The 27,831-nt window shown below is 39.6% G+C and overlaps 2 protein-coding genes across 5 annotated transcripts in view; one reads left to right on the top strand and one right to left on the bottom strand.

The window, feature by feature from the left end:
* The window catches only part of CORIN (corin, serine peptidase), a 202,541-nt gene extending 180,949 nt beyond the window's left edge, over window positions 1-21,592 (top strand). The window contains 5 exon segments of the mRNA XM_033106663.1: window positions 1,047-1,096; window positions 1,248-1,422; window positions 11,716-11,987; window positions 14,349-14,482; window positions 19,061-21,592. Of these exon segments, the coding sequence (XP_032962554.1) occupies window positions 1,047-1,096; window positions 1,248-1,422; window positions 11,716-11,987; window positions 14,349-14,482; window positions 19,061-19,243 (814 nt within the window). The 3' untranslated portion in view covers window positions 19,244-21,592.
* Window positions 21,593-22,287: 695 nt separating this feature from the next.
* The window catches only part of ATP10D (ATPase phospholipid transporting 10D (putative)), a 99,503-nt gene continuing 93,959 nt past the window's right edge, over window positions 22,288-27,831 (bottom strand). For all 4 annotated transcript variants that reach the window (XM_033106595.1, XM_033106591.1, XM_033106592.1 and 1 more), the window contains 2 exons: window positions 27,200-27,387; window positions 22,288-24,113 (listed from right to left, as the gene is read on the bottom strand). In XM_033106595.1, the coding sequence (XP_032962486.1) occupies window positions 23,783-24,113; window positions 27,200-27,387 (519 nt within the window). In that variant the 3' untranslated portion in view covers window positions 22,288-23,782. The remainder of the gene's footprint in view (window positions 24,114-27,199; window positions 27,388-27,831) is intronic.

Raw genomic sequence — 27,831 nt, forward strand, 5'->3', positions numbered from 1 at the left:
TACAAGTCACGTTTGACTCTGCAATTACAAGAGGTGCTCCAAGTGGTTACCATCAGCGTCCAGACACTTCTGATTCAGCGAGCTACTACTTGAGCAACGTTGACCAAAGTGTCCACTTGTATACATTTTTTTACATATGTATGTATTTTTTCCAAGGTCCAGGATTCTAAACACATCACAGTATTTTTCACAGTCCCAAAGTGTTTATGTCTTTTAAATATTTACACTGTGAATAAATGCTCATGGTTGGAAGAAAACTTTGTGATTAAAATTTAACATACCCTAAATTAAATTCTCTTGTGCAGCTACGTTGATAGATGCTTAAACATGGTCCATGTTCTCACCTTCAAAGGTTAATCCTGTTTCTAGAAAGTTCTTCCTTTCCTGAACCCAGACTTCCTATAAATTCTACTTACTCGTTCTGATCCTGCCATCTAGAGTTACATGGAATAAATTTAATGCCTGCTTCTTCCTGTCAGCCAGTCATAGGTCGACAGTTTAATATCAAAAGTCTCCGTAAGATTCTTCTGTCTAAATATTCACTTCCTTTATGCATTCTCTAACTTTTCAAAGTAATATTTTATTTCTCTCAAATGATTTCTCAACTTTTTTTGGACATTCACATCCTTTCCATGAGCAATGAAATCTGACATGGTCCCTCCTCACCATAGAGTCTAAGAAGCAGCCCAATTCCCTTCTCTTTCTTCTCCCTACTTTGAAAATATTTTGCGTTAATATTTTGGGTGATGCCACCAGCCAAGATGATGTGGGAAACTTTGCTAGCAATAGTTTCTCATTCCACAAATGTAAAATTATATTATGATGATATTAAATAAACTAAAAAGGTACACACCCTCCATATATTCCCATCCCTGAGGTAATACCTGATAACAACCCTGCCTTGAGAATGTCCACATTTCAGTATAATCGGTACTCAAAGACCTTAGGTAAGAATTGAACCTATGTTTTGCTTTTCACTGGTAGTATTTGAAGTGAACAAAAAATATGTAACTTAACATTATACCATTTTATGTTTCCAAATCTAGGCAGTCTTGTCACAGTAGAAGTAAGATTTCTCTTCTGTGTACTAAACAAGGTAAGAAGATGAGTGGTATAGCAATGGAATATGGACTTCATTTAACTGGATTGGTTCAGGGGGGAAATGACCATTTGTGTGTGACAGCAAAGAGCCAAGCATCTGGTGGGGTTTGGTCATGTCTCACATTGTCTTTCCTGCTCCTTTGTAGACTGTGGGCGCCGCCCTGCTGCCCGAATGAACAAGAGGATACTTGGGGGTCGGACGAGTCGCCCTGGAAGATGGCCCTGGCAGTGTTCCCTGCAGAGTGAGCCCAGTGGGCACATCTGTGGCTGTGTTCTCATTGCCAAGAAGTGGGTTCTGACTGTCGCCCACTGCCTTGAGGGGTGAGCTGCACCTTTTCTTTTTTGCTTTGCCTGGATTTGATCATTTTGTCACTTAGGCATTCTTAGGGCATATGTAATTCTGTGAAGCCACTTCAGTACAAAAGCAATGTTGATCTACTTCCTGGGCCTTAATTTGCTTAGATTTTTCTACCCTTGGTGTTATCCGCCTATGTATGTGCTGCTCATTTATTGACAATGGATGTATCTTTGCTTATGATTTATGTCCTAAAAAGGGAGGAAGAGAAAGAAGTTTAGCAGATTGACCAGAATGAGTCTCTTTTCTAGCCCTCTTACATACATCAAATATATCTGAAGATAAACAAGGTGATTTACACAGATAATACAGTGAGATTAGACGCTGGAGGGCGTGGTGAGGAGTTTGGGAAGCAGAGTTAAAAGTACGATATATGCATTAGTTAGGGTTCTCTAGAGAAACAGGCCAGTGAGAGAGAGAGAGATTTATTTTAAGGAATTGGCTCACATGATTGTGGTGGCTTGGTGAGTCCAAAATCTAATATGGTAGGACAGGAGACGGGGAAGACGTGCCTTTCCAGTTCAGAGGCAGTTGGTTAGTTGAATTCCTTCTTGCTCAGGGCAAATCCGTCTTTATTAAGGTCTCCAAATTATTGGATGAGGCCCACCCGCATTATGGAAGGCAATCTGCTTTACTCAAAGTCCACCGATTTAAATGTTAATCTTACCCAAAATACACTTTCACAGAAAAATCCAGAATAATGTTTGATTAAATATTTTGGCACAGTATCCCAGCCACATTGGCACATAAAATTAACCATCACAATGTGCCTAAAGAGAGTGGGAAAATAAGACCAAGGGGAAACCTACCCTAAATTGACAAATGTCACTGCAGAAGGCCCTCATTTGTTCTGACTATCTATTGTGTAATTTAGGAGCAAAAACCTCAAACCAAACAATAACAACAACAAACAAAAAAATACCCAAACACTTATTAAGCTCACAGCAGATTCTAGGGGCATCTGGACAGGACATCGCTGGTGCAGTTTCTCTCTGCTTGGGAATGTCTGGGCCTCAGCTGGAAGGTTCTAAGGCTAGGGGCGGCAGCCATCTGAAGTCTGGCAGTCAGTGCTGCCTGTCAGCAGCCTTAGTTCCTCTCCATATGGGACTCACAGCATCGTGGCTGGAATCTCCCAGAGCCAGCTTCCCCAAAAAGGAGCCAGGAGAAAGCTGTGCCCTTTTGTGACCCAACATCCAATGACACACAACATTGCTTCTGCTTTGTGATTGGCCAGAACCCTCACAAGCCCCACCCAGATTTAAAGGGAAGAAACCTAAAATTCTCTTCTCAGTGGGAGGAGTGTCAAAGGACTTGGGAATATAAAATAAGCAAAAAATCCCCCACTATATCACCCATTTATTTTATTTATTTTTAATAATTTTACTTTATTTAAAAGTAGCATTAGATAATAGCAAAACAACTCATAGTTCTATCTCCTAATTAAATTGATGACTTTCATTTGACCGTGTTAATTTCTAAAAAAAAAAATGCAATTTCACTTTTTTTTTTTTTATAAATTTTATTGGGGAATGTTAGGGAACAGTGTGTTTCTCCAGCACCCATCAGCTCCAAGTCGTTGTCCTTCAATCTAGTTGTAGAGGGCGCAGCTCAGCTCCAAGTCCAGTCACTGATTTCAATCTTTAGTTGCAGGGGATGCAGCCCACCATCCCATGAGAGAACCAACAACCTTGTTGTTGAGAGCTCGCACTCTAACCAACTGAGCCACCTGGCCGCCCTGCAATTTCACTTTTTTTTTGCCTATTTTTGCCACTTTTCTGCCCTGCAATTTCACTATTTTTCCTCAGCTTTGCCATGAACAGTGTGACCACAGGTCAAGTTGTTAACTTCTTTGGGCCACAGTTTCCCCATCTGTGAAATGAAGGAAATAACTGTCCCTACCTTACAGGGTTGGTGCAAGCATTTAGTAAGATAGTCTATATAAAGCCTTGAGAACCATGCCTTGTATCAATAAGTAAGAACTTGATAAAGGTCAATTTTTCACTTGTGATAAGTGATTATAAAATGGAAAAGTGTATATCCAGTTATTTGATTGATCTTTTGGGGGAAATAAAATATAAAAAATCAAACCAGTACCTCCTCTTGAGAACATTTAGTGCGTAAAACCCAAAATGATTTGAAGACTCTGTGTAGTATGTCAGGAAATATACTACAATGTTATTGCTTCAGAAGGAGCCAGATGTTTCCAGATGTCTTTTCCAGTTCTTATTTATAACTCCATGAGAAGCAGAAGATTATACTAGCAAGAGTACATCCATCAAAAGATGATTACCTAAATGAATCCAACAGTTATTTAAGGGAACAATATCCTTTACTTGCTAGTTAATCCAGATTCATACACCACTTTTGTCATTTCCATATGTGTTATCCAAGTTTCCTCTTTCACAGACAATTCTGTGAAGTTAAGAAAAAATTTTGCAATAGAGAAGAAATATGTGTTTATAATTAAGGAAATGGATATGATATCAAAGGGCTTGATGAAATTTCATGGAACACTAAACTTAACAGAACTGTCAAAGCGGGGCCTGGCCTATACATAAGAAAGTAGAAATTACCTAACTTCAAACAGGCCTTCATTTGAATGTGTGCTAATAACTCTGATCCTATTTTACAAACTCTCCAGTGGCCTTGCAAGCTTTTGAGAACTTTTAATTATAAGACTTACTCTCTGCTGGAGCCATCAATTGCTATAATTAATGGGATTTACTTCATATCCTGATCCCATACTTTGGCAAAGCCCAGTGTGACCTATCTGTAGGTCTTCTCAAGCCTGTCTCTTCTAATTATATTGGTGGTAAAAGACAAATTTGTTTTGCTCTTCCATGGAGAGATATTTAAAAATCCCCAATGAAAATTAAAAACATGAGCTATTAAGCTGATCAGATCAAGTCCCATATGCCCTAATAACAATTCAGCTCTTTTTCTAAGAAAGAAAGACCTTGACTTTCAGGGGTAATTTAATAAGCAATTTTCCTGCTTTCTTCCGCCTTGGACAGAATTAAGAACGAACTTCCTAGGTTGGCACACAATTAGTGATTGTCAGGAGCATCTAATTCCTCTCCAGAAAACCTGCATGAAAAACTGTCGTCCTTCTATCAGACCACATTCCCTGTCCCTGACAGGTCACCCTTGTCTTGACCTCTACCAGACCAGCTCTTCACTCTGGCAAGACTTTGATTGTTTGTCTGCACTTCTCTACCCATTATCTCAATTCACAAGTCTCCTTTCTTTCGCTAGCTGACCTAGTGCCCTAGGCTTGTAACTTCAGTCCTCTCATTAGGACCTTTAACTTCTTTGTCCCTAATTCGTTCCACCATCAGACAGACCTCCAACAAAGAGTCAATGTGAATACCATATTTTGTAATCGTGTATATATGCTCTTCAGAACTGAAGGAGAATATTACCCCAAAATGCAGATTCATGCCATCAGTTGGATCCTTAATATTAATAATCTTTCCACCTATTTCCGGACAGCTCTCTCTCATTCTCCATGGAACAAAATCATCGTGCTCACCCATCTGTCCTGATCTAACAGTCTTTTAACACACTCAGAAAAGGAAGTAAGAGGTTTGGTCTAACTTTTTATATTGAACCCAATGTTGCGTGTTCATGAGTACTTCTTTATCTTTTAGGCACTTAGGGACTATGCCAATCATTCACAGTTTTTTTTTTCATTCCATCCATTTGAGAGATTTGATCCATTCCTATCAGTGATAATGTCCACTAAAACAGGAATTCTCCATTTCGGATCCCCTGGTGTGATGACGAGCGGGGTGAAAGAGAGAGGAGGAGCACATTAGAGAGGGGTTAATTGATTTATTTAGCAATATCTAATCAATTTATTTAGCAATATGCAATAGCAAAACACAAAGGCACTTAAAAGAATGTGCTAATGACAGAAAGTAAAGGTGGTTAAGACTAAACTGTATACATTGATAACAATGCCATGTTAAAGGAATATACATACGTATAAGTTTAAGAGATCCCAACATATGTTTACTATTGACCAAAAATCACTTGGCTAAATACACAAATAACATCAATAAGGAGTGTTTAAATACAGTAACGAACTCTATGGGATAGCAACTATTACAGTAGATGCCAAAAGCTCACCAAACTGTGGGGAAACAACAGTGGAAAAGTCAGGAATCAAAACCTTGTCAAGTCTGCGGCTAGGAATGCTGAGGCTCCCACTGCTGCAAGCTGCAGGCTGCATACACGTTTCCAAAATGCTAACAAGTTCTTAAGAATGCTGCTGCTGTTGCCATTGATGTTGCTGGAAGTTAGGGCGTCTCCTGATGTTACAAGCTGCAAGCTGCATACAAGTTTTCTAGATGCTAACAAGTTCCCAGAAGGCTAACTGTGGGGAACCACACTGGAGAGGTCAGGAACCTGCCAGACCTCACCAGATCTGCGGGTGGAAGTCAGAGCAACTCCTGGTGTTGTAAGCTGCATGTCCAAAATGTTAGAATGATGAAGAATCACCAATGACAAATGACAAAATGATGAAATTACACTGCCAACTGAGGTCTGTCTTATATATATATATATTTAGATGGACCTTAGAGCTAAGCTCCTTGTTCCTGCCTCCCTCTCAGGGAATGGCCAGTTCCAGGAGGGTCCAGCAGTTACTGTGATAAAAATATTGTTATCTGGCTGAAGGGCCAGTTTATTCGGACAAATAATACTTACTGTTTTCGTCTGGTACCATCGGCCCAAGACCTTCTAAAGCCTGGCAACATACCTGTTATGTCATGTTGATATAACTTAGTCACTTTTTCTACCTCATCTGCTGATGTGGGCAAAATAGGCAGAAAGGAACATCATTGCATATCTCTCCTGCCAGGAAAGAGATGAGGGAGAAATTCTCTTAACCTTAAGTGAATCAATACCTCACATGCAGTCTCTCATGTGGGGAAACAAAGGAACAAAAACTAACAGATGCAAGCTCACATCAGCCAATGAAGGCAAATTTCCCCAGCGTCTTCCTTACACCTGGGGTGCTGTTTTCCAGCATCACTGGAGAGGGAGCAAGTGTGGTTGTAAGAAGCCCTCGGTGACTCCGACCCGACTGCAGCTCCCCAGTGCTCTGCTGCTATCCTCTGTCTTCTTCCCCTCTCCAGTGGAAAATGTCTCGGTCTAGGATATAGCCAGTAGTTGGCCTAAACTCTGGCCAATCCCCATAGTTTCTGAGGCTGGCAGAAACTGGGAGCTCTTCCCCTTTCGACTTTTGTAGTTACTTGTTCTTCTAGTCTTACATGTATCACCTCTCCATGTACTCTATGTCTGTACCTGAGCAGCTGGCCACTGCGGAAGAATAACACACCCTCAGCTGCTCACTGAGCTCATGTCAAATGTATGATCTTGACTCTCCAATGAGCATCTAACCATATGGGACATTTCCAGTATATTTCCATAGCGAAGTCACTTTTCTATCCTCAGAGATAACTATTTGACATCTTTTCTTCTCTTTCCTAATCTCCCTTACCCCCCACTGATTTCACCTCATACTTCATGGAGAAAATTGACACCATCATATTTTTCACCTTGTTTTGCCCCCAATTTCAACAAATTACTTGCATTTATGACCACACCTCTGCTTTTCCTTCAGTTGTGGTGGAAGATGTGTCCCTGATCCTAGTTCAGGGCAATCAGATCCCCTCTCATCTTTCCCACGACTGTATTCCTAAAATCATCACTTCAGTTTTGCACCATCGACTTCTCCCTTTAGGTCGGATCATTATCTCCAGTTAATGTGCCTAATGTCATTAACTTAAACCCCCTTCTCTTGACTTCACAGCCCTTTTCAACTATTGCTCTGTTTTGACTACTATTCACAGTCAAAATCCTGAAAGAGTTTCCATTTTTATCTCAGCCTGCTCCAGTTGGGCTCTCATCAAGGTCACTACAGAAATGGCATTTATCAAAGTCTTTAATGACTTCCATTTTGTTAAATCCAATGGCAAATTTTCAGTTTCAAATTCACTGCAACACTCCCCAGTATATTGTCAATACATCCTTCTTGAAATATTTTTTTCACTTTTCTTTCAGAATAACAAAAAAATTCGTATTTTCCTCTTCTTTCACAGACCTAACCTTTTCTTTCTCTTTTCCTATCTCCTCCTTTTGATTTAGTGCTCCTGAAATGTGGTAGACTGCAGATTTGTGTCTACTTCCTATTCCTATGTTGAAACTCTATCCCCCAATAGGGTGCTATTAGGAAGTGGGACCCTTGGAGATCAGGAGCGCAGAACCTGCATGGTGGGAATAGTGTCCTTATAAGAGGAAGAAAGCTAGCCCTCTCTCTCTCTGCCTTATGAGGATACAAGATAATAGCCATCCATAAACCAGGAGGAGGGCCTTCATCAGACCTTGATCACGCTGTCGCCCTGATCTAGGACTTCCATCGTCCAGAACTGTGAGAAATAAATCTTTGTGGTTGAAGCCACCTTGGCTGTGGTAACTTGTTATAACAGCCCAAATTGACTAAGACAAGGGTCCAATTCTTGGCTTTCTTATCTGTTTACACTCATCTAATAACATGGTTTCAAATACTTGTTCATATTTGAATATGAATATCAAGTATTGCTATGAGTATCGTATTTGAATATCAAATATGAATGTCAAGTATTTATTCCAAATTAATATATCCAACCCAGATTTCCACCCCCCGCCACCACCACCCACCAATTTTACATGTATGTATTTAACTGCTTAGATGAGATGTCCATTTGAATGTGCAATAAACATTCTACTCTACATGGTCAAAACAAATCTTGATTCCTTACCTCTTCCACTAATCAAATAATTATGTGCTTCAAAAACTTCCCCCATCTCAGTAAAAGGCATAATTATCCATTGGTTTGCTAATACACCAAACCAAAGAATCATTCTTAATTTCTCTTACATTTACTCTAGCAATAAGTGCTGCAGGATCTTCTTCCAAAATATTGTTCTAACCCAACCACCTTCAGCATCTTCATGCCATCGCCCTAGTCCAAACCACTGTCATATCAAGTCTTCACTGTTATGTTAATTTCCTAGGGCTGCCATAGCAAAGGACCACAGACTTGGTAGCTTGAACAACAAAAGCTAATTGTCTTATAGTTCTGGAGGCTAGAAGTCCAAGATCAAGGTATTGGCAGGGTTGGTTCCTTCTGAGGGCTGTCAATGACAATGCTTCTTGTCTTGATTCTGGTGTTTCACTGACAATCTTTGACATTCCTTAGCCTGTAGAAGCACCACTCTAATCTCTGCCTTCATCTTCACATAGAATTCTCTTTCTGTGTATGTCTGTCTCCAAAGTTCTCCTTTTTTATAAGGACACCAGTCGTACTGAATTAGGGCCCATCCTAATGACCTCATTTTAACTTGGTTACCTCTGTAAAGGCCTTATCTCCAAATAAGATCATATTCAGATGTATTGGGGGTTAGGACTTCAACAATTGGACACAACCAATCCATAACAACTATTAAAACAGTTTCCTATTTGGTCGTTTTGACTACTCTCTTGTTCCCTTATGGTCTTACGTCCACACCGTGAGTTAGTGATCTTTCTAAAATGTAAATCTGACCATGTCACTCCCTCTGCTTAAAACCTTGCAATAGCTTTCTATTATAACAAACATAAAACATTCTCATCATAGTTTTTCAAGATCTAGTCCTACCTCTTTGATTGTCCCCTTCTCTATTCTCCCATCAGTCAGTGGGCTCCAAACATCTAGTCTTCTTTCTGTCCCTGAAATCTTCCATGTTCGTTCTGACCGCAGGACCTCTGAACTTGCTACTTCTGCAGTTTGGAACACTCCTATAGAGTCACAAAACTGCCTCCTTCCCCTTCAAGTCTTAAGTGTCACTTTGTCAAAGGCCTTCCCTAACCATATTAGCTAAAGTGACCACAGACACACATCAGTCATCTCTCTATTATGTTATCCTATTTTTTTCACTTTTAGGTGCCCAAGATAATGCTTTTATATATACATATATATATATATATTTATATTTATTTATTTTATATTTAATAAATATTTATTTTATATATACATATAAATATTATATAAATATATATAATATTTATATATAATACATATATATATTTAAATATATATATTTAAAACCAGATAGAATGAAACCTCTATGAGGGCATGAACTTTATCTTCCTCATCCTTGTGTTTTAATTTATTTTAACATGGCATATAACAGCCACTAAATAAATATTTGTTAACTGACTAAACAGCCCCTTCTTGGTGTTTCTTAGTAATCACATCTGTAGTTCTTTTAGAAGTTAGGGCTATAATTTATCTGGAACTAGAAATGTTTACTCATCTACAGAAGGGCAATGATTTCTCACTGACTCCTTCCATATCTTAAACCACACATCAGTTCAACATTTCAAGGCATTAAGCACCTGTATGTTTTATCACACTGAATGTGAATTGTCTGGATTTTGTCTGAAGATCATTCTCCTTGAATGGAGAATTTGGAAGTGAAGGAAACTTCACATGGTTTTGCTTTGTCTTAATTATCTACCAATATTATTTGCCATAGACAGAAATTTTCTGCTTTTCATATTGTTACATATGACTCTGCTGAGAAACTATATTTATTTTTCTTACTTTTTTCCTTTTTAAGTAAATCCCTGCTCATTCTATAACTGAGATTATCTGACAATATCTATGGTTTCATGCTATTCTTTTCTGATAGACTTTTCATTTTCAAAGTTCTGAGATCCTTTTGTAGTCACATTTACATTTTAGCTGATTTCTCACGTTCTTACTGTAATCATTGGTGCTGGTAGAATCAGAATTTGACACTTAAACTCTCCCGTCTCTGTTGAACTGTACTTGGTTTAAGAGTGCCAGGACACACGATCATATCTGTTTTTTTGTTTTTTTTTCAAAACATTCTGAAATCTGATTGTTGAAGGTCTAAGATATGTAACTGACTATCCCCTTCTCTTGCTTTTTTGGACCCTGGGATAACAGAATTGTTCACTGTCTGTGATTTCATCACTGGTGCTAGCTCCCCATCACATCTGGGAGATATACTCAGGAAAGAGAAGATGTCTTCGTGCTAGCTGCCATCCTGTCACTCGCCGCCCACCCTAAGTGCTTTCCTTCCTGTGCTGATCAGTACCTGATTTCTGTGCTGATGCCTATGGATCCTTTTCTTCGTTTCAGAAAAGCTTAGTAGAAAGGGGTTTAAAGGACCAGAATTCTGGTCTGTTACCATCACTTGCATCTCTGTGCCTTTAGATGCGTTACTCATCTGCTCCGAGTCACTGCTTTCTCTACTCTAAAATGGAATGAGAATTCCTATTTACATGGTTGCTGAGAAGATCATTTGAAATGATGTGTATAGAAATACTTAATAAACTCTAAAGTAGAGATCTTATACTAATGAAGAATCCAGCCTGCTAATCTATTTTGCTTGCTGTACACTTTTTAAAGCTTTTAACCTGCATTTAAAACTTTACATAAAATCCAGAACTGTGGCTTCCCTTGAACAGCTGGAAGGTCAGGTCACACTGGGTATTACGACATGACACCCATCAGCAGATGCTGAGAAGGGGATGCCCCGCCCCTTGGGCAGGGCTTGTGGTCTGGCGCACTCTACTTACGTAAAACTAGGCCTGTTTAGTCACCCTGTTCTAAAGTCTATTCACCATGTGTTACGGAGAATTCATTAGAAATACCAAGGGCAGAGCACAATATTAAAAGTGAGAGGTTCATACGATTTATAGAACAGCAATGGCACCCACCATTGTGTGATATTTCTTTACTTACTACAAATTTGGTACCCTTTAAATGACCTTCAAATCACCACTTAGCTATACTATTTCTGGAGTCAAACTTACAAAATAGGGTTATTTCTATCACAGGTGTTAATTCTCAATATTAATTTTCTTTTCCTAAAAAGGAGAAATATTAACTATAAGGTCTTAAAGCAAAAGCAGTAGGGTGAAATAAGGGGCAATTCGGTGCTCTAAATAAAAGATAAAAATAGGAAATCTCTAAACTCGGCTAGCTGAATGAAGTGAAAACGTGCCACTTTCATGTTTAAACTAGAGTTAAGTGTGGCAGATGGCAAACCAAAGTGACAGGTTCGTGTGTCCAGCGATGTTGTGCCTGCCACGCTGTGTAAATTCCCCTGCCTGCCGTAATGCATCTGAGACACGTAAGTAGCTGGGTGTCCTCTCTAGAGAATTTAAGATACCCAAAGGTCTTGAATTATTATTTTAGGAGAGAGAACGCTGCCATTTGGAAAGTGGTGTTTGGCATCAACAATCTTGACCACCCCTCCGCGTTCGTGCAGACGCGCCTGGTGAAGACCATCATCCTGCACCCTCGCTACAGTCGGGCGGTGGTGGACTATGATATCAGCATAGTTGAGCTAAGTGAAGATGTCGACGAAACCAGCTACGTCCGGCCAGTCTGCTTACCCAGCCCGGAGCAGTCGTTACAACCCGACACCTACTGCTATATCACAGGCTGGGGGCACATGGGCAACAAAAGTAAGCCAGGATCGTCTTCAACACTTGCCTTTCAACTTGTAACTACAAAACACAGGGTTGCTTCCTGCCTTTGGCAATAATTTCCCGTTTTCACTTCTAAAAGTATAGCTAGAAATGGCAAAAACTGGGCATGGGTGTCACAGTCTCCCTTCCATGCAAATCGTTGAGGCCCTGGCATTTACACCTGCCAAACTCAGATGCAACCTCAAAAATCCTTCTCCCCACCTCAGATTCTTTCTCCAGGGAGCCACTGCACATGCTTTGGAGCCTGCTGTGCAAGATGAGACCGACCTATCAGTCATCCCCGCTTGGACTGTCTCTGTCTTGTTTTGCAGGCAAAGCCTCTATCTAGGGGGTAGGCAGCTCCTAACCACGCTCCGACAGTCAGGCTGCACAGTCACATTTCCAATTCTGTGTTATGATTCGGTCTTGTCGACATCTGTAACATAGTTCTTCTAGAGAAAGAAGACCAATTTGCTATTTGCCTATTTAAAGTGCTTAAAATAGTGTGATGTAAACATAGAAAACATTAAAAACATTTAAAAATGTGTACTTACTCCTAGCCCCCATAATGGACTCTCTCATTTTGCTTGACCTGTTTAACATTTAGAGTAGGAATTTAGTGAACGAGACATTTTCTTTAATGGTAAGTGCTGGCCACTCCAGTTCGAACAAGGGTACTGCCGTAGTGCTCAGGAATGGTGATGTATATTGGTGTCCGGTTATCCACCTTAACAACTGCCAATGTGAAGGACAATTTCTTTCTTTCTTTCTTTCTTTCTTTCTTTTCTTTCTTCTTTTGAGGCTGGGGTAGTGATTGTTTATTCTGGAGTTCTTGTAGGCGTGCTTTCGTTCTTGCTGGTATTTCGTTATTTCTTTTTTCTTTAGGTCTTTCTTCTTTCTTTATTTCTTCTTTCTGTTATTTCTTTCTTCTTCTTTCTTCGTTCCTTCCTTCCTTCCTTCCTTCATTTCCTTCCTTCCTTCCTTCCTTCCTTCCTTCCTTCCTTCCTTCCTTCTTTCCTTCCTTCCTTCTTTCTTTCTTTCTTTCTTTCTCTTTTTTTTTGCAATGTAGTCAGATAAGTTTTGAGCTAAGTTGAGTTTCTTTTTTTATATGATCAACTGAGCACAGAAAGAAAAACTCAATAGGCAGAAGTAAGTCAGTGACTTCTGAGAAGCTCCCACGTAAGAACTTCGAAGGCAATGTCAGACACATGATATCACCATTCCTGTGCATTTTGTTTTTAAAAGTTATAATTAGACTGTGTTATGAGATAAGAGCAGGATATACTTTCTATTGCCTCTACTTGTATTGTTGTCACAATAATCCACTTCAAATTCAAAATAATCATGTAACATATCACATATACCACATATGTAGTATAGCACTAAGGGTCTGAATTCATTGAAAAAGATCTGATTGACCCTGATTGCACAACTTTCTAGCTTACTATACAGTGGAAAAAAATAATAGCAATGGTATAACTCACAGGATTTTTGTAACGATTAAAAACAATAGGCCCAGAGAATACTGAGCACCCACTACATGTGAACGATGGTTCTTCTAACCATTCTTTTGGCAACTCGTTGAACCGTTGCTTTTTCCAAACGTAATTCTTTCTTCCAATAAGGTACTCTGTACATGTGCACTGCTTCACCATCACAATCTAAAAAGGTGTATAATTTGGTGTAATGGTGAAACACAAAAGATTCATGCTTTGAGAAATCTATTGTTATTTTGCAAGAACTTTCAAGCAAGATGGAATTCACATATTCTCTCTGCTGACACTAAGGGATGGCTTTGTCCCTTTTGACATTTCTCTGTCATATCCTCTAGGACTAAAGGTTCTTACTCACATAATGGCCACATAGCAGCACAAGGTGAGACACATGCACTAGACCAAGGGTAGGGTAGCCCTTCCCCTGCTAGAATAAACAGGTGTGGTGCATTGTAGCAGGGCAGGACTTGCTTGCTGAACTGACCCTGAGCTGGCAGTCTCCTATCTGGGGCAGAGCTGTGGGCTGGTTATTTTCCATTTCATTGCAGTGGCTGCTGTTTTTGTTGCAGCATATATAATAAGAAGCCAAGTTACCTAACCAAGTTACTTAACTGCTCTGTGCCTCAATTTTCTCAATGAAATAAGGGAATTTCACTCGATGATGGCTATCAACACTGATAATTAATTGGAAAATTCTGGTTCCAAACAAGCCTTGTCTTTGAAATGACATTTGAAGTAAAGAATATGTTTTTGGGCGTATGGAAGTGCAATCATTTCATATGTGGCTAGTCTCATCTTTGAGTCATTTTACCCTCTTATGTATTTATTTCTTCTTCTCTTAAAAAAAAAAAACAAAAAACCCCAGTGCCCTTTAAGCTGCAAGAGGGAGAAGTCCGCATTATTTCTCTGGAGCAGTGTCAGTCCTACTTTGACGTGAAGACCATCACCGCCCGGATGATCTGTGCTGGCTATGAGTCTGGCACAGTTGACTCGTGCATGGTAAGTGGCTTTCTGGTTACCGAGGTGATTCAGTTCAGCAAAACTTCAGTGGGTCCATATAAACTCATCTTTACTCATGTGTGGCCCTTTGGCAACATTTTTTTCGAAAATCATTTGTTTCAGATGTATATCCACAGCGTGGTTTTCTTCACCCAGTCCCTAAGCGATCCCTCTTATTGCTCCACATGCTTCACTCAGGTTAGCTTTGCTTTCTCATCCACTGCACTGCATGAGGAACAGCACCCCGGTCGGCCTCAGGAGGAAAAACAATTGTTCATCTCATTGGACCATGTTAGCGGCTAAGAGAGGAATGTGTTTCTAAGAGGAGCAAGTGGTAACCATGGCTCCAACCAGGCTGCCCCAGGAGGCAGGGAGACACCAAAGGAGGTTTTCACCCACCAGGATGATGGCATTAAGGTGCACACAGCACCCCACTTTCCTGTGTGTGTGACAGAACTACCTCTGTCTCGGGAGGTGATCACACTGGCATGGTCTGTGCCTGCAATTAATGGCCAGCATGTCTCCAAATGTCACTGAACACAATTTTAGACACTCAGGATTCCTGGTTATAGCTTTTTGTAGAGAATGCTACCTTAGCAATTCGGGGAAGCATTTTTATTTTTACTTAATAAACACTCATTGAATATTATACTGGACTGGCTTCTAGGGAAGGATAAAAGAGTACAAGCACTCAAAGCTTTGAACATAGTGGGGACGGTAGCTACTAGACTTCACTGCTATGAAGCACCTTTGTTATTTCTCTGCATTGGAGTAGATCCAATTGGCCCCCACATTTTAGAATTGAAGAAGAGATGTAACAATGCTGTTACTAAGGTAACTTAATAAAGTGACACTTTTGATGATCGTATTTCAGAGGAGGCAAATCAGGGATTGAAAAGGGCCCATTGGTGATTCCTTAGATAGTTGTCGGGGAAAGGAGACAGATGGCTGGCTCCCTTGGAGTTTCACTAAGGCCATCTTCCCTTTGTCCTTGTGGCCACAAATCATCCAGTTGTGGAGGGCAGTGATAGAGGAACCCGATGCAAGAGGCCCGGGTTTGATTTCCCAAGCCCCCCCATCCTCCCCCAAAAAGTGTCCTGGGAATTAGCTTGGTGTGGGGCTTGGGACACAGCATTTGCAGCCTGAAAGATCTGTGTTGGATTCCATCTCTGCCAGTAAGAACAATGTGACCTGGAGAAGTTATCTAACCTCTCTAGGAAGTTTTCTCATGAATACAATGGGGCTGATTCTAATTCGCAGGGTGTTTTGAAGACTAAGTTAACGTATATGAAAGCCCCTATCTTTCACATATTTGTGTGTGATGTCTGGCACATACATTCAATGAATAGTAACTATATGAATATTAACGCCTATCACTTGGTGCTTATTGTGTCGCAGCTTCTCTTCCAAATGCTTTATTAATAACTCATTTAATCCTTACAATCTCCCCCCACACACACACACACACTTTGTGGCAGTATCATTTAGTTTAGTTTGCAGATCAAGAAGGGACCAGAGAGGTTAAGTAATTTACCCCGTATCACCCAGCATGAAGATGAGTGAGGATATGAACCCAGGTACTCGCTTCAGGGACCAAGTGCTGGGCCAAAACACTGTGCTCGTAGCAATGATGAGTGTGAATACATTTCTCCCTGTCCCCAACACGATTTGGTGGTCTACCAGAAAGTCCTCTCTCTCATCTCTTGGTAATTGCTAAGGAGGGGCAAGAAGGTGATTTTTTTCTCCCTCCTTCCGCCTTCCCCACCCCGCCATTCCGGTTTAAGCCGTTGCTTCTCAGTCTGGTTGTGTAGGACACAGCTGCCTGGCCATGCTGTATTATGAGCCTTGTGCTCCTCCCTGCTGAGGCAGTCGGTCGCAGGTGGGCCGCTCACACCAGCTCACAGCAGCTCTCGCCGGTGGCCAGCCACTCACGCAGGCTGCTGGCCAGCAGCCGCCGGCCGCCCACGGTAGCCCATGGTAGCCCACGGTAGCCCACGGCAGCGCAGCAGCCCGTGGCAGGCAACTCAGCTCCAAGGAGAGCCGTTGTTCACAATCTGAGCTGTAGAGGGCGCAGCTCACTGAGCCATGTGGGAATGGAACCTCAGCGTTAGGAGCCGGGTGCTCCAACCACCTGAGCCACCGGGTCGGCCCGGGAAGGTGATTCTTGAAAGAGAATTGAAGGCTGTGCCCAGACGTAGGCACAGTCGTGTTCCTATCATGATGTCTAATAGGAAGCAAGTTACGCCAGCTTCTCAGTAGTGGGGATTCAGGGCTGTGGGCATCGCAAATGCATACCAGGGGCTCTCCAACAACCTCAGGTAGGAAACAAAACAAACAAAAGCTACTTTTTACTAGGTTTGGAGCAAGACTGTTCATGGGGGGGGGCGGTTTGCTCAGTGGTTAGAGCACAGTGCTCCTAACACCAAGGTTGCCGGTTTGATTCCTACATGGGCGAGTGAGCTGCGCCCTCCACAACTAGAGTGAAAACAACGACTTAACTTGGAGCTGATGGGTCCTGGAAAAACACAGTGCTCCCCAATATTCACCAATAAAAATTAAAAAAACAAAAGACTGTTTTATCAGAACCTCTCATTTTCTTCCTTATCAACGGGATACATTGGAAGCCGTGAGTCCCTCTGTTAAGCTCTAGAAATCATGGGGATCAATACTGAAGCCAGACATAAACTTTGACCAAAAGCCCAATATTACTGAGGAAAATAGGACTAAAAAGACAGACCAAATTGTGCCTTAGCTGTATACTCCCCTTCGTTTTGAATTGTTGCCTCTTCACCTCCTGTTTTCTATCTTACTAATACCTACCCTCACTAAGCCCACCTCAAACCCACTTCTTAGGCAGGCACTTTTGTTCCTCTTCAGCTGGAAGTAATCGCTCATTTTTTTGAAGATGCCTTTATTTATAGCCCTTAGATTTTGCTCTCATATAAAGGTATTCTTTTTACCCAGCTGACTTTTGGGGGACAAAAATAGTGCCTTCTTCATCTGTGTATGTCTTAAGCACAGAGTTTGCAAAGAGTAGCTGCTAAATAATTATTTGGCTAAATTTCTGATCTGGAAGTATAGAGCTGACCTGTAAACATGTTCCATTTTAATTACTCTCTGGCATAATAAATAGCTCAAGCTAAATAAGTCACTATCTTAGTATTTCTTTTACATGAGGGGAAATGAAAAAAAATGTGGGGTATATCTTACAAAAATGTTTCCAGTAATTTTGCTTTCCGGTAAAATATTCCATTAGGATTTTGGACAGAACAATTTATTCAGTCCCTTGCAGGGTCTATACTTTTTTTTTTAGACTTATGGCATTGGTAAGTTATGAACGTAAAGATCTGCATTTTCACAAAAGCACACAGCACAATCAGAATTTAATTTTGCATTAACAGCAGTCATATTCACTAACATTTCTAAGAAGCAATATTGCCTAGTAGTTACAGAGTTGGAGTTGTGGTGCCAGACTGCCTTTGTTTAAATCCTAGCTCTGCCAGTGAACAAGTTATAAAACTGTGCTTCAATTTCATTACCTCCAAAATGGATATAATAATAATTACTGTTAAATTATTGTTAATGTCAGCTCATAGGGATTTCATAAGGATTAAATGAACTAATACGGGGAAAGTGTTTAGAAGAGCATCTATAAACATGATTGCTATTATTCTCCAACATTACCGAATGGGAATGACCATAGATATAAGTCCAACTTTGAAACTCTTGCAGGGCAAAGAGTATTTGTAAATTTTCACCATGAGTTCACATGCTTCCTTATTTTCTAGGGTATCAATCCTTCTCTTCTGAGGCAGTAGAGGATACACCTCTCTAACTGACTCTCTTTTCAAATGTAACAAATATTAATGTTCAAAAGGTCATGTGTGGGCAAAAAACTGAATAAATTCAACTGCAACACAAACTTAAATATCAAGAATGAAAATTTCTATGCATGTGAAATAAAATATAGGCTACAAATAAACACTTCACTGTAAATAATTCTTATGTGGTGTTTTCCATTCAAGTATGCTAATTGGAAAGGTCCCAGAAACTATTAAGAAATACAGTAAGTAGTCTACAAGTGTGCTTTACTTAAGACATTCATTCCATAGCAAGAATCTTGAAAGTAGTAAGTTTAGAATATTTTTCTAGTAGTTTTGTGGGGCAATAAAAAAATCTTTGAATATCCCAATTGAAGGTACTTTCTACATTTAAAAAATAGATCAGATTTAAAGCATAAAATTATAAATCAATCCTGATACAATAAATTAAAAAAAATTTTGACATATTTTGATAAGTATGGGAAATAACTAAAAAATGTCTTCTAATTTCACAGACAGAAAGAATATAGTTCTCTGCCAAGCCACCCCTGGAATTCTAAAGATCGAGTTTAAAATGTCCACTTGACCTTTCCATTTGTGTAGTGGAAAGCATGTTCCCTCCACATGTTGGCAATAAAAGCTTTGTTGAAATTTTCCAAAAAGTCAGTTATTTGGCTTTATTGTACCCTCAGGATAGCATAGACACCGTCAGGACTCTGAAATACCAATGACTAATGTCCACTGCTATTCATTATAGGGTGACAGCGGTGGACCTCTTGTTTGTGAGCGGCCTGGAGGTCAGTGGACATTATTTGGTTTAACTTCGTGGGGCTCTGTCTGCTTTTCCAAAGTCCTGGGGCCTGGAGTTTATAGCAATGTGTCATACTTCGTTGAATGGATTGAGAGACAAATATACATTCACACCTTTCTCCTAAACTAATTTCAAACTGCCAGCGACACTCAAAGAAAATGACCTTCTTGACTGTGGAGAGCTTCCTGCAGAGAACTGTACAGAAGTACTTCCCCTGAGCTGGGATGCTCAACAATTTGCACTGCAAATTTTCATGTTTGTTTTGGTCTAATGCAGTTCGACTTTTCTTTTTCAGCTTTATTTTTCTTATTTCAAGTTCAATGAAAGTGTTTTTTAAAAAAGAAGCAAAGCAGATTTTCTTCTTTTGTCAACCTAACTTTGTAGCACCAAATTATCAACTCTGGCGAGTTAGGATAATGCAGGCGCTAGGGTAACAGGTTATAAAGTTCCCTCTTATTCATTCACAATAGGACATTGAGATCCAGGCTGACTGATCTTTGGCAGCTTTTGTTTCTCAAACACAGTAGCATAGTGGCAACTTTCAATATTAACATTGGAAACTTGCTTTTGATTTATAAAAACCAAGGTAATTTTACATGCTTAAATTATTTACTATTATTCTTCTAAAGTCTGCAAAATTCTGAGCACTTATGAAAGACAAGTCAGAGGTAAAAGATAAGTAGCATCCTTATAGGTAGCTGAAGTAGCAAGACATATTGAATGCAAAGTTCTTTAGACATCAGTTGACACGAGTAGACAAAGCACTTGACATTATAGGATTGCCCATTCTGAACTTAAATCAAGATTTTAATTCGGTAGAAAAGTCTCCATAGAACCTTCCCATGACTGGGGTCTATTCAGTGTATAACAGTTAGCCGCCTGAGATTTCAACAACTAGGAAAATATTCATGGGAAATATTTTGTTTCACCCATGTGACAATGAATCTGAGATTAAGCTTTGACAAAGGAGAACTTGCTTTAGACTGGAGAGATGCAATTTAAAAAAAAAATAAAGTTAAATCACACACCACCCCCAATTAAGTATTTTCCAGTTTCCTTGTGTCTGTCCATACCAATAAAGTACAGAAATTTACTTTAAGCACAGGAAAACTTTGCATAACATTTTGTAATTTTCCTTGAAACATGTTTAATATCTGGTGTTGCCATATGTTCCCATCAATAATTAAAACAAAATTTTAAAGATGCTTTTAAGCACTAGACCACTTTACGCACACCGATTTCTGAAGTAATTAGTGGCTAAAGTATTTTTCCATACGAAAGGCTTCAAAACACTAATCTTCACACATACTTAATTTAATTAGTCGGGCATCCATTTGCAACATCCAAATGACCTTTGAACAAGTAGGATTCCCTACTAAGCTCCACCAGCAACCTAGACTGCCTCAGCATTCCACTTAGAGACTACCTACAATTTTATACGTGTATTTTTGTACTCTTTTCTTATGTGTACACATATTTGAAATTCAAAAAGTTGTCTTGACACTTTCCAGATTATTGACATGTTCTGTAGTTTGTATAAACCTACTGAGAATGTGAAACAGGAATTGAATTTTGGTCACAATTGTATGAAAGTTTAAGAACCTATGTCAGTTTTGTTACAGTTGTAGGTATATACTTGATGTAACAACTTTTAGCCTTGCTCAACTTATGTGCAGTGAAATGTACATACTGTACTTATTTTAAATAGCCATTAATACAAATAAAATGGTATAATCTTTGTTTTTGATGGATATGGAGCATGGATAACAAGTCCCAGAAAACTCTGTCTCCCACTACAATAGTTGGCACCCAGCTTCCCACCAATCAAAATTTACCTTGTATCTTACTCTCACAGGCACATACTCTTATATTTTAGATGACATAGGATTCTTTGATTAGTCTGAAATTAGAAGTTGCTAATAGTCTCAATTCTCTATTGAGTATCCAAGGAAAACTTTAACCCTGGTAAGAGTGTAAGGATAATTAATGTCTACAGTACATTTTTGGAAACTGACCCAAGTCTTTCACAAGCCTTTTGTGGTAAAATTCTATCAAAATGTGTTTTAGTCAATTTTTCTTGACTAGGAGCAATGAAATAATGTTGGGTCCCCCCCAAATTTGGTGAAATATGCTAAATACCAAAATGCAACAGATCACATCAGCTTGGGTAACTTGTGTGAGAGTTATTCACTTGTAAATGAGACCTCTTAATGGTTTAATACAGACCCCAGTTCTCATTCATCTGAGGGCCAGATGTTTAAGAATCCAGAATTTCTCAAAATTTAAAAATTACACTTTAGGGGGTGGACGGATGGCTCAGCTGGTTAGAGCACAAGCTCGGGGCAACAGGGCTGCCGGTTCAATTCCCACACGGGCCAGTGAGCTGTGCCTTCCGCAACTTGAATGAAGTTAATGAGCTGCCGCCGAGCTCCCGGGTGGCCAGATGGCTTAGTTGGTTGGAGCGCGGGCTCTCAACCACAAGGTTGCTGGTTTGATTCCCACAAGGGACGGTGCTGCGCCCCCTGCAACTAAGATGGAACATGGCACCTTGAGCCGAGCTGCAGCTGAGCTCCCACATGGTTCAGTTGGTTGGAGCGTGGGCTCTCGACCACAAGGTTGCCAGTTCGTAACTTCCCCAATTCAGCAATACAGTACAATGTTTGTAGCAAAAAACTATATGAAAATTATATTAAACATATAACTCGCCTTACATATGTTCAGGGCATTGAGTTTGTGCCTTATTAATAAAACATTTTCAGAGTTCTGAGGATTTTTGAATTTTGGATAAGAGATTATGGCCCCATGACATGAAACACACAAGACTTTCATCTACTCATATATGCAGATACTTCACACCTTGGAGATTGACCTAATGTTTGTAGTCTTTTGTCTCTCCTTATTTACTAGTGAATATACCTCTACATTTTTATTTATCAGATGATGATCTCAGGGAATGAATGTCAGCTCCTCTGAGGTTAACAGATGATATGACATCACTGATTTTTCCATATATGAAAATCCAAAACAATATTCTAGTAAAATTTGTACTTTGGGGTTTTCCTTCTAAGTTTTGGTACCAATAACAGTTGGATTCAGTGAATACCTACAGGAGTGATGAAAGGTTTTCAGTATGCATTATTTATTAAACAATTTATTTAAAAAAAAATAAGGAAGCAGAAAGCACTTCCATTAGCCATGTGAGGTTTTGAAAGTTTTTGAAATGGGTCTGTATAAAAGACGATTTGAAAAAGAAAAAGAAAAAAAAGAAAGAAGGAAAAAAAAGACGATTTGCAGTAACATCAGAAGGCTACAATGTCAGACCAGGACAGTAGGCAGCAGGCAGAAGGTCAAGCCATGAGAGTAACAGTTTGATTGTCATTAAGACAACCTTGATATATATAGGACTTGGAACATTAGCATGGAGGTTTCATGACGGAAATTCTGGGTGATTGCTGGTTGACAATTTTCAGATGAACAGATACAGAATTTTAAAAGAGCTCAACCAGAATGCATAATCATTTGATAATAACACCTGGTCTTACTTGGTATAAACCAGTTTTTATTCCAACTAAAGCCAGCATACATGATTTGCAATAGCAGTTAACCTGCTATTGACATTCTTGTCCTAAAATATATTAAAAAACAAATTTTTCTAAGAATCCTCCTGCGAACCACCTGTAGTAGTCTCAATTTATAATATCTCATTTTTAGAGGTTATAACACCAGTAAAGTTGTACAGCATTGTAAAGACTAGGAAACCCTCAAATGGTCTCCTGAAGATTGTTTTGAAATCGATTGTCTCATTCTGATGAGGTTTAGAGGACAGGAAATTGCCAAACGGGCTATAGGCTCAGCTGATTCTGCCTGCCTTAGCTATGGCCGGTGTTCCCAATTAACACCCGCACAGAGGCAGAGCTCAAGAAAGGGACCCCTTTGACTGGAAGCTGAAAGAGGAACACCTCTCCATTACCTGACAGAACGCTGCCCCTCCCCAATAAGGCTCCACCTCAGGAGAACACTGAAATGAGCAGAGAGGTATGCCTAGCGTCTTCAGTCATAAGACCAAAGGCATCTTCCCATAGGAAATTAAAAAAGCTATTAATACTCAGTAACTATATTATCCTAGTTTAGTTACCTTGTTGTTTAAAAGGCTCATGGGATTTTTTTCCTCTGGAAATTAGCAATTTATAACATTTTTTTTCATGTTGAAATCTCCTAGAGTTCTAACTAAGCAAACTGAAACAAGGGTGTTTTTTTTTCTTAATAATAATAATAAAAAAATCAGACCGAAGTCTGCTCATTTAAAGCATTTCTCTGGAAAATGAGATCTCACAGTAAAATAAATATATCTCAAATGAATTCCCTTGAAAATGTTTATATACCTAAGACAACTAAAATACTTTTATAAAATCCAAAAAGTTTCATAAAAGCATTTGATTAATTAAATATTTCACTTCCCCAAACTCTGTCCAGGTCAAACTCTATTCTCTTTTACAAATGTATCTATAAACATACAATAAAGGTTATCTCATTAGCTTTTCCAAGCCAAATGTTCATGCCCTTTAAAGAAAAATCCAAATCATTCTTGCTTGGTAAAGGTGCTTCTTCAAAATCCCTCTCCCAAACTTGAAGAAATACTTGCAACTCCAAAGAGGGTATCCTGCTCTTTTAACACTTTGAGGGTCCAGCTATTCCTGAGGTCTTAGCTTCAGGGTAGTCTGAGTCTAACACAGTTTCACATACAGGTAAGTCTCCTTGCTCAACAGCACAAGAAGTTGCTGACGTCATTGCAAAGACATCAGAAGAGCCAGACATGGGTCTTCTTTCTGACTTGGCAGCTGAGTGGTCAGCATACTTAGTTGTCTCTTGACCCATCCTTCCAGTTCCTCTCCACTTCTTGAGGGCTTCAATCCTCTCCTCTGAAGTCAGTCTGTCAAAGTGCTTAGCCCTCAGAATTGGAGACGGAAACAGGGATCCCTGAAGAACTCGGTACATAAACCTAGGTTACAAAAAGCATCATGCAATTATATTCATCTCACATGCGTCATGGGACACAAAAAGTACTCACCAATTAGAAAAAGTAAAAGGCTCTGGTGGCTTTTTGCCTCCTTGAGGCAAAGGGAGAGGATAAGCAAAATATAAAATGGAGATAACAATATCAAATAAATTGACATTTATAAAGCACTTAAGAAATAGCAAGTGTCCTATAAGTGCTTGTTAAGTAAGTAATACATAAAATCTGTAATAGTAGATACCAATAGTGCATGTTAGGTTAAATAAGAAAATACATGTCAAGCAGGCAGAGTGTTGGCACATAGTAAGTGTTCAAAAAATACTAGCTATGAACGTCCTATATTAATGTCCTGTGGCTACTGTCACAAATTACCACAAATTTGTCCTGAAGCTGGTAGTGTTTATGCTGGTATAGCATTCTCAAAAACCTTGTGAGTCAGCAATATATGTCATTTATGCCATTAGATAAGACACTCCCCCCACAGATCTTTCCTGTATAATCCCATCTCGTCTCCTGGTGGCTGCAAAGATGGTTGAGGGGATCCACGAGTCACATGCCTCTTCTCTTAACACAAGTAAAAGGTTATCCAGCCACACTCTTGGCCTTCTCTGTAGAGCACACTCCCAACAGACAATCTCATAATTTTAGCAACTTTTAAAATCTGGATAACCTGAGGATTTCCTAAATTTCATTCATTTTGGTTTAACAGTTCTTTCCTCATCTTTTTTCTCTCACATTTTACTATAAACAACAACAAGAAAGCAGGCCAAACTTTCAATATCTTGCTTGGAAATCTCCTCAGCTAAATAACCAAGTCATCGTTTACAAATTCTGCTTTCCACATCAAAGTAGTGTTTTTAGCTAAGTTTTCTACCACTATATTGCAAAGATCCACTTATCTTAAATTTCCAATAACATGTTCCTCGGTTCCTTTTGAGTTTTAACTTTCACATTTCTAGCAATATTCTGTTTATGATAACATCAGACGTACATGTATTTTCTAAGATGGTATATAGGCTTTCTCTACCATGCTTCTTACTTTCTTCTGAATCCTCACCAGCAAGAAGTTTAATGTTCATATTTCTACCTACAGCCTGTTTAAGGAAGTCCAGTATATTTCTGATGTGCCTCAAAATTTTTCCAGCCTCTGCCTATCACCCAATTTTAAAGCCACTTCCACATTTTTAGGTATTTGTTATAGCAGCACCCATCTTCCTCGTACCAAAACCTGTAACTGTTTCCTATGGCTTCTGTAACAAACTATCACAAACTTAGTGGCTTAGAACAACAAAATTTTATTCTTTCATAGTTCTGGAGAACAAGGATTTTGAAGTCAGTTTCATTTGGGCCAAAATTAAGGTTTTGGAAGGCCTGGAGGCTCCACATCTACTCCTTGCCTCTTCTAGCTTTTGGTTATCAGCATTCCTTGGTTCATGGCCAAGGAAACTCTGCCTCCGTGGTCATAATGCCTTCTCCTCTTCTGTTTGTGTCAAATCTCCCTCTGCCACTCCCTTATAAGGACACTTGTCATTATATTTAAGGCCCACCCAGTTAATACAGGATAATCTCTCTGTCTCAAGATCCTTAACTTAATCACATCTGCAAAGCCTTTTTTTTCCTATATGTAAGGTAACATTCATAGGTTCCAGGGATTAGGACGTAGATACTTTTTAGGGGGTCATTTTTCAGCCTACCAGAACAATAGTAGATAGAATTGTACAGCTAATTCTCTTAAAGGAAATTTGAAGGCTATAACTTTAATGTTTCTTCATGAATTCTCCAAGTGCATCTTGCCAGCTGGTAATAACCAGCTGATAGCTGGTAATAACAGTGAACACTACAGAAGGATCTCAGTTTAACAGTGAAATTGTTAAGTGTACAACTATAACCACCACAGAATGACTCAGGTGGGTTTCTTATGCATTTCTAGAAGGGATGTGCATTAACAAAGTGCCCTCTGTGCCTTATGATGGTTGTTACAGATTGGGATCAGCAAACTTTTTCCCCAGTGGGCCAGGTAGTAATATTTCAGGCTTTACGAGCCAGAAAGTATCTGTTAGAACTATTCAACTCTGCTGTTGTAGCGCAAAAGCACCCATACACAATACATAATTAATGAGTATTGCTGTGTTACAATAAAACTTTATTTACAAAAACAGGCAGTGGGCCAAATTTGACCTATGAGCCAGTTTGTCAACTCTGTTAGAGAATAATACGAAATCACCATTTTGACTCTGATATCATGTCTAGGAAGGGAGAACAACTATTTGCTATAGTGTTTTCAACTAAACAGATTTTATAAAACTACAAAGAGGAAGAGCTCTAACAGAGCTTAAAGAATCTATAGATTAAAAACCCATGCATACTGCTTAGCCATTTCCATCGCATGCCATATGAGAAATCAAGTTAACTAAAATGGGAAGGATACCTAAGGCCAGACAAGGGAGGGCACAACTTCCCTTTTAAGTGTTTACAGATTGCAGTAGAGACTGCAGCTCATGCCTCAGTACCCATTCAGTCTCCCCCTTCTTCCTTTTAGAAATTCCCCCATTATAGCCACTCAGAGTCTACAGACCAAGGTTCTAGTTAATGGGATATGAGGAATAATGTGTGCAACTTCTGGGTTATGCTATTCCCAAAGAGAGAGAGAGAGAGAGAGAGAGAGACAGAGAGAGAGAGAGAGAGAGACAGAGAGAGAGAGAACTCTGAGAGAGAACAGCTGCCTGTCGCCCATTTTCTCTTTGTCCCTCCTGCAGGTCGGGATGTGCTGATGGTGAGTCATCAGGTAGGTGAGGGCAACACCCTTGGGAGATGACAGAGCAAAAAAATACAGGAAAGGATGTAGGTCCCTGGACAGCCAAGAGAAGCAAAGCTGCCCTATCCCTGTGGACTGTCATCCAGATTAGTTTCCCATGAGAGAAATAAACCTTCCATTCTCTCGTAAAATAGTCAAAACCAATATGTAACTACTGACTTCTCCACTTCTAAATACGGTGGTCTGCCATCCAGTCTTAGTGTTTGCTTGGAAAATTCTAAGCCTATGACTTCACTTGATAAAACAAACACCATACCTGGGAAGAAGAGCAATGCAGGTTGTGAGGACACAAACTAAGTAGAACACCGGATCCAGCATGTGTTCTTGCATAATCCAGTAGGGGTTGGATGGTGGGTTGCAAGTCACACACATGGCTCCAAAGGCCAAGGTGAAGAAAAAATAAGACAAGATGCTACCAACGATGACCAGCATGTGAATCCAAGTCTGCAAGACAAACAGAGAAAAGGAACACTCTCACTCTGAGGGTTTGCAACCAGGCAAAACCTGCTGTGTTGAAGAGACAACATGTCTAAGCGATGGGTAAATGGTGGAACAAACCTCAGTGAACAAAACACAAAATACTGAAGAGCTGAATAAAAGCATCTTTCATGAATAGCTCATATCACTGTTTAAATTCTGTAAAACTAGGTCAAATGCCAAAAGGTAATTCTGATGACTAGCTTATTCTGTATTGTCCATGAACCATGAGATGTTTGGATTTTCTCCTTAAATTTTTTTTTCCATGTAGTCACTCATTGGTCTGTTTCTTCATTAAGGTAATACCTTAATCCAGTGAACCTCAAACTTTATCCATTCACATAAGTGGTAGACATTTCTATCTCACCAATGTTTCCCCCTAATAAGCATGTGGAAAGGTTGTACTTTCCT

Source organism: Rhinolophus ferrumequinum, chromosome 5, assembly GCF_004115265.2.
Source record: "Rhinolophus ferrumequinum isolate MPI-CBG mRhiFer1 chromosome 5, mRhiFer1_v1.p, whole genome shotgun sequence".
NCBI lineage: Eukaryota > Metazoa > Chordata > Mammalia > Chiroptera > Rhinolophidae > Rhinolophus > Rhinolophus ferrumequinum.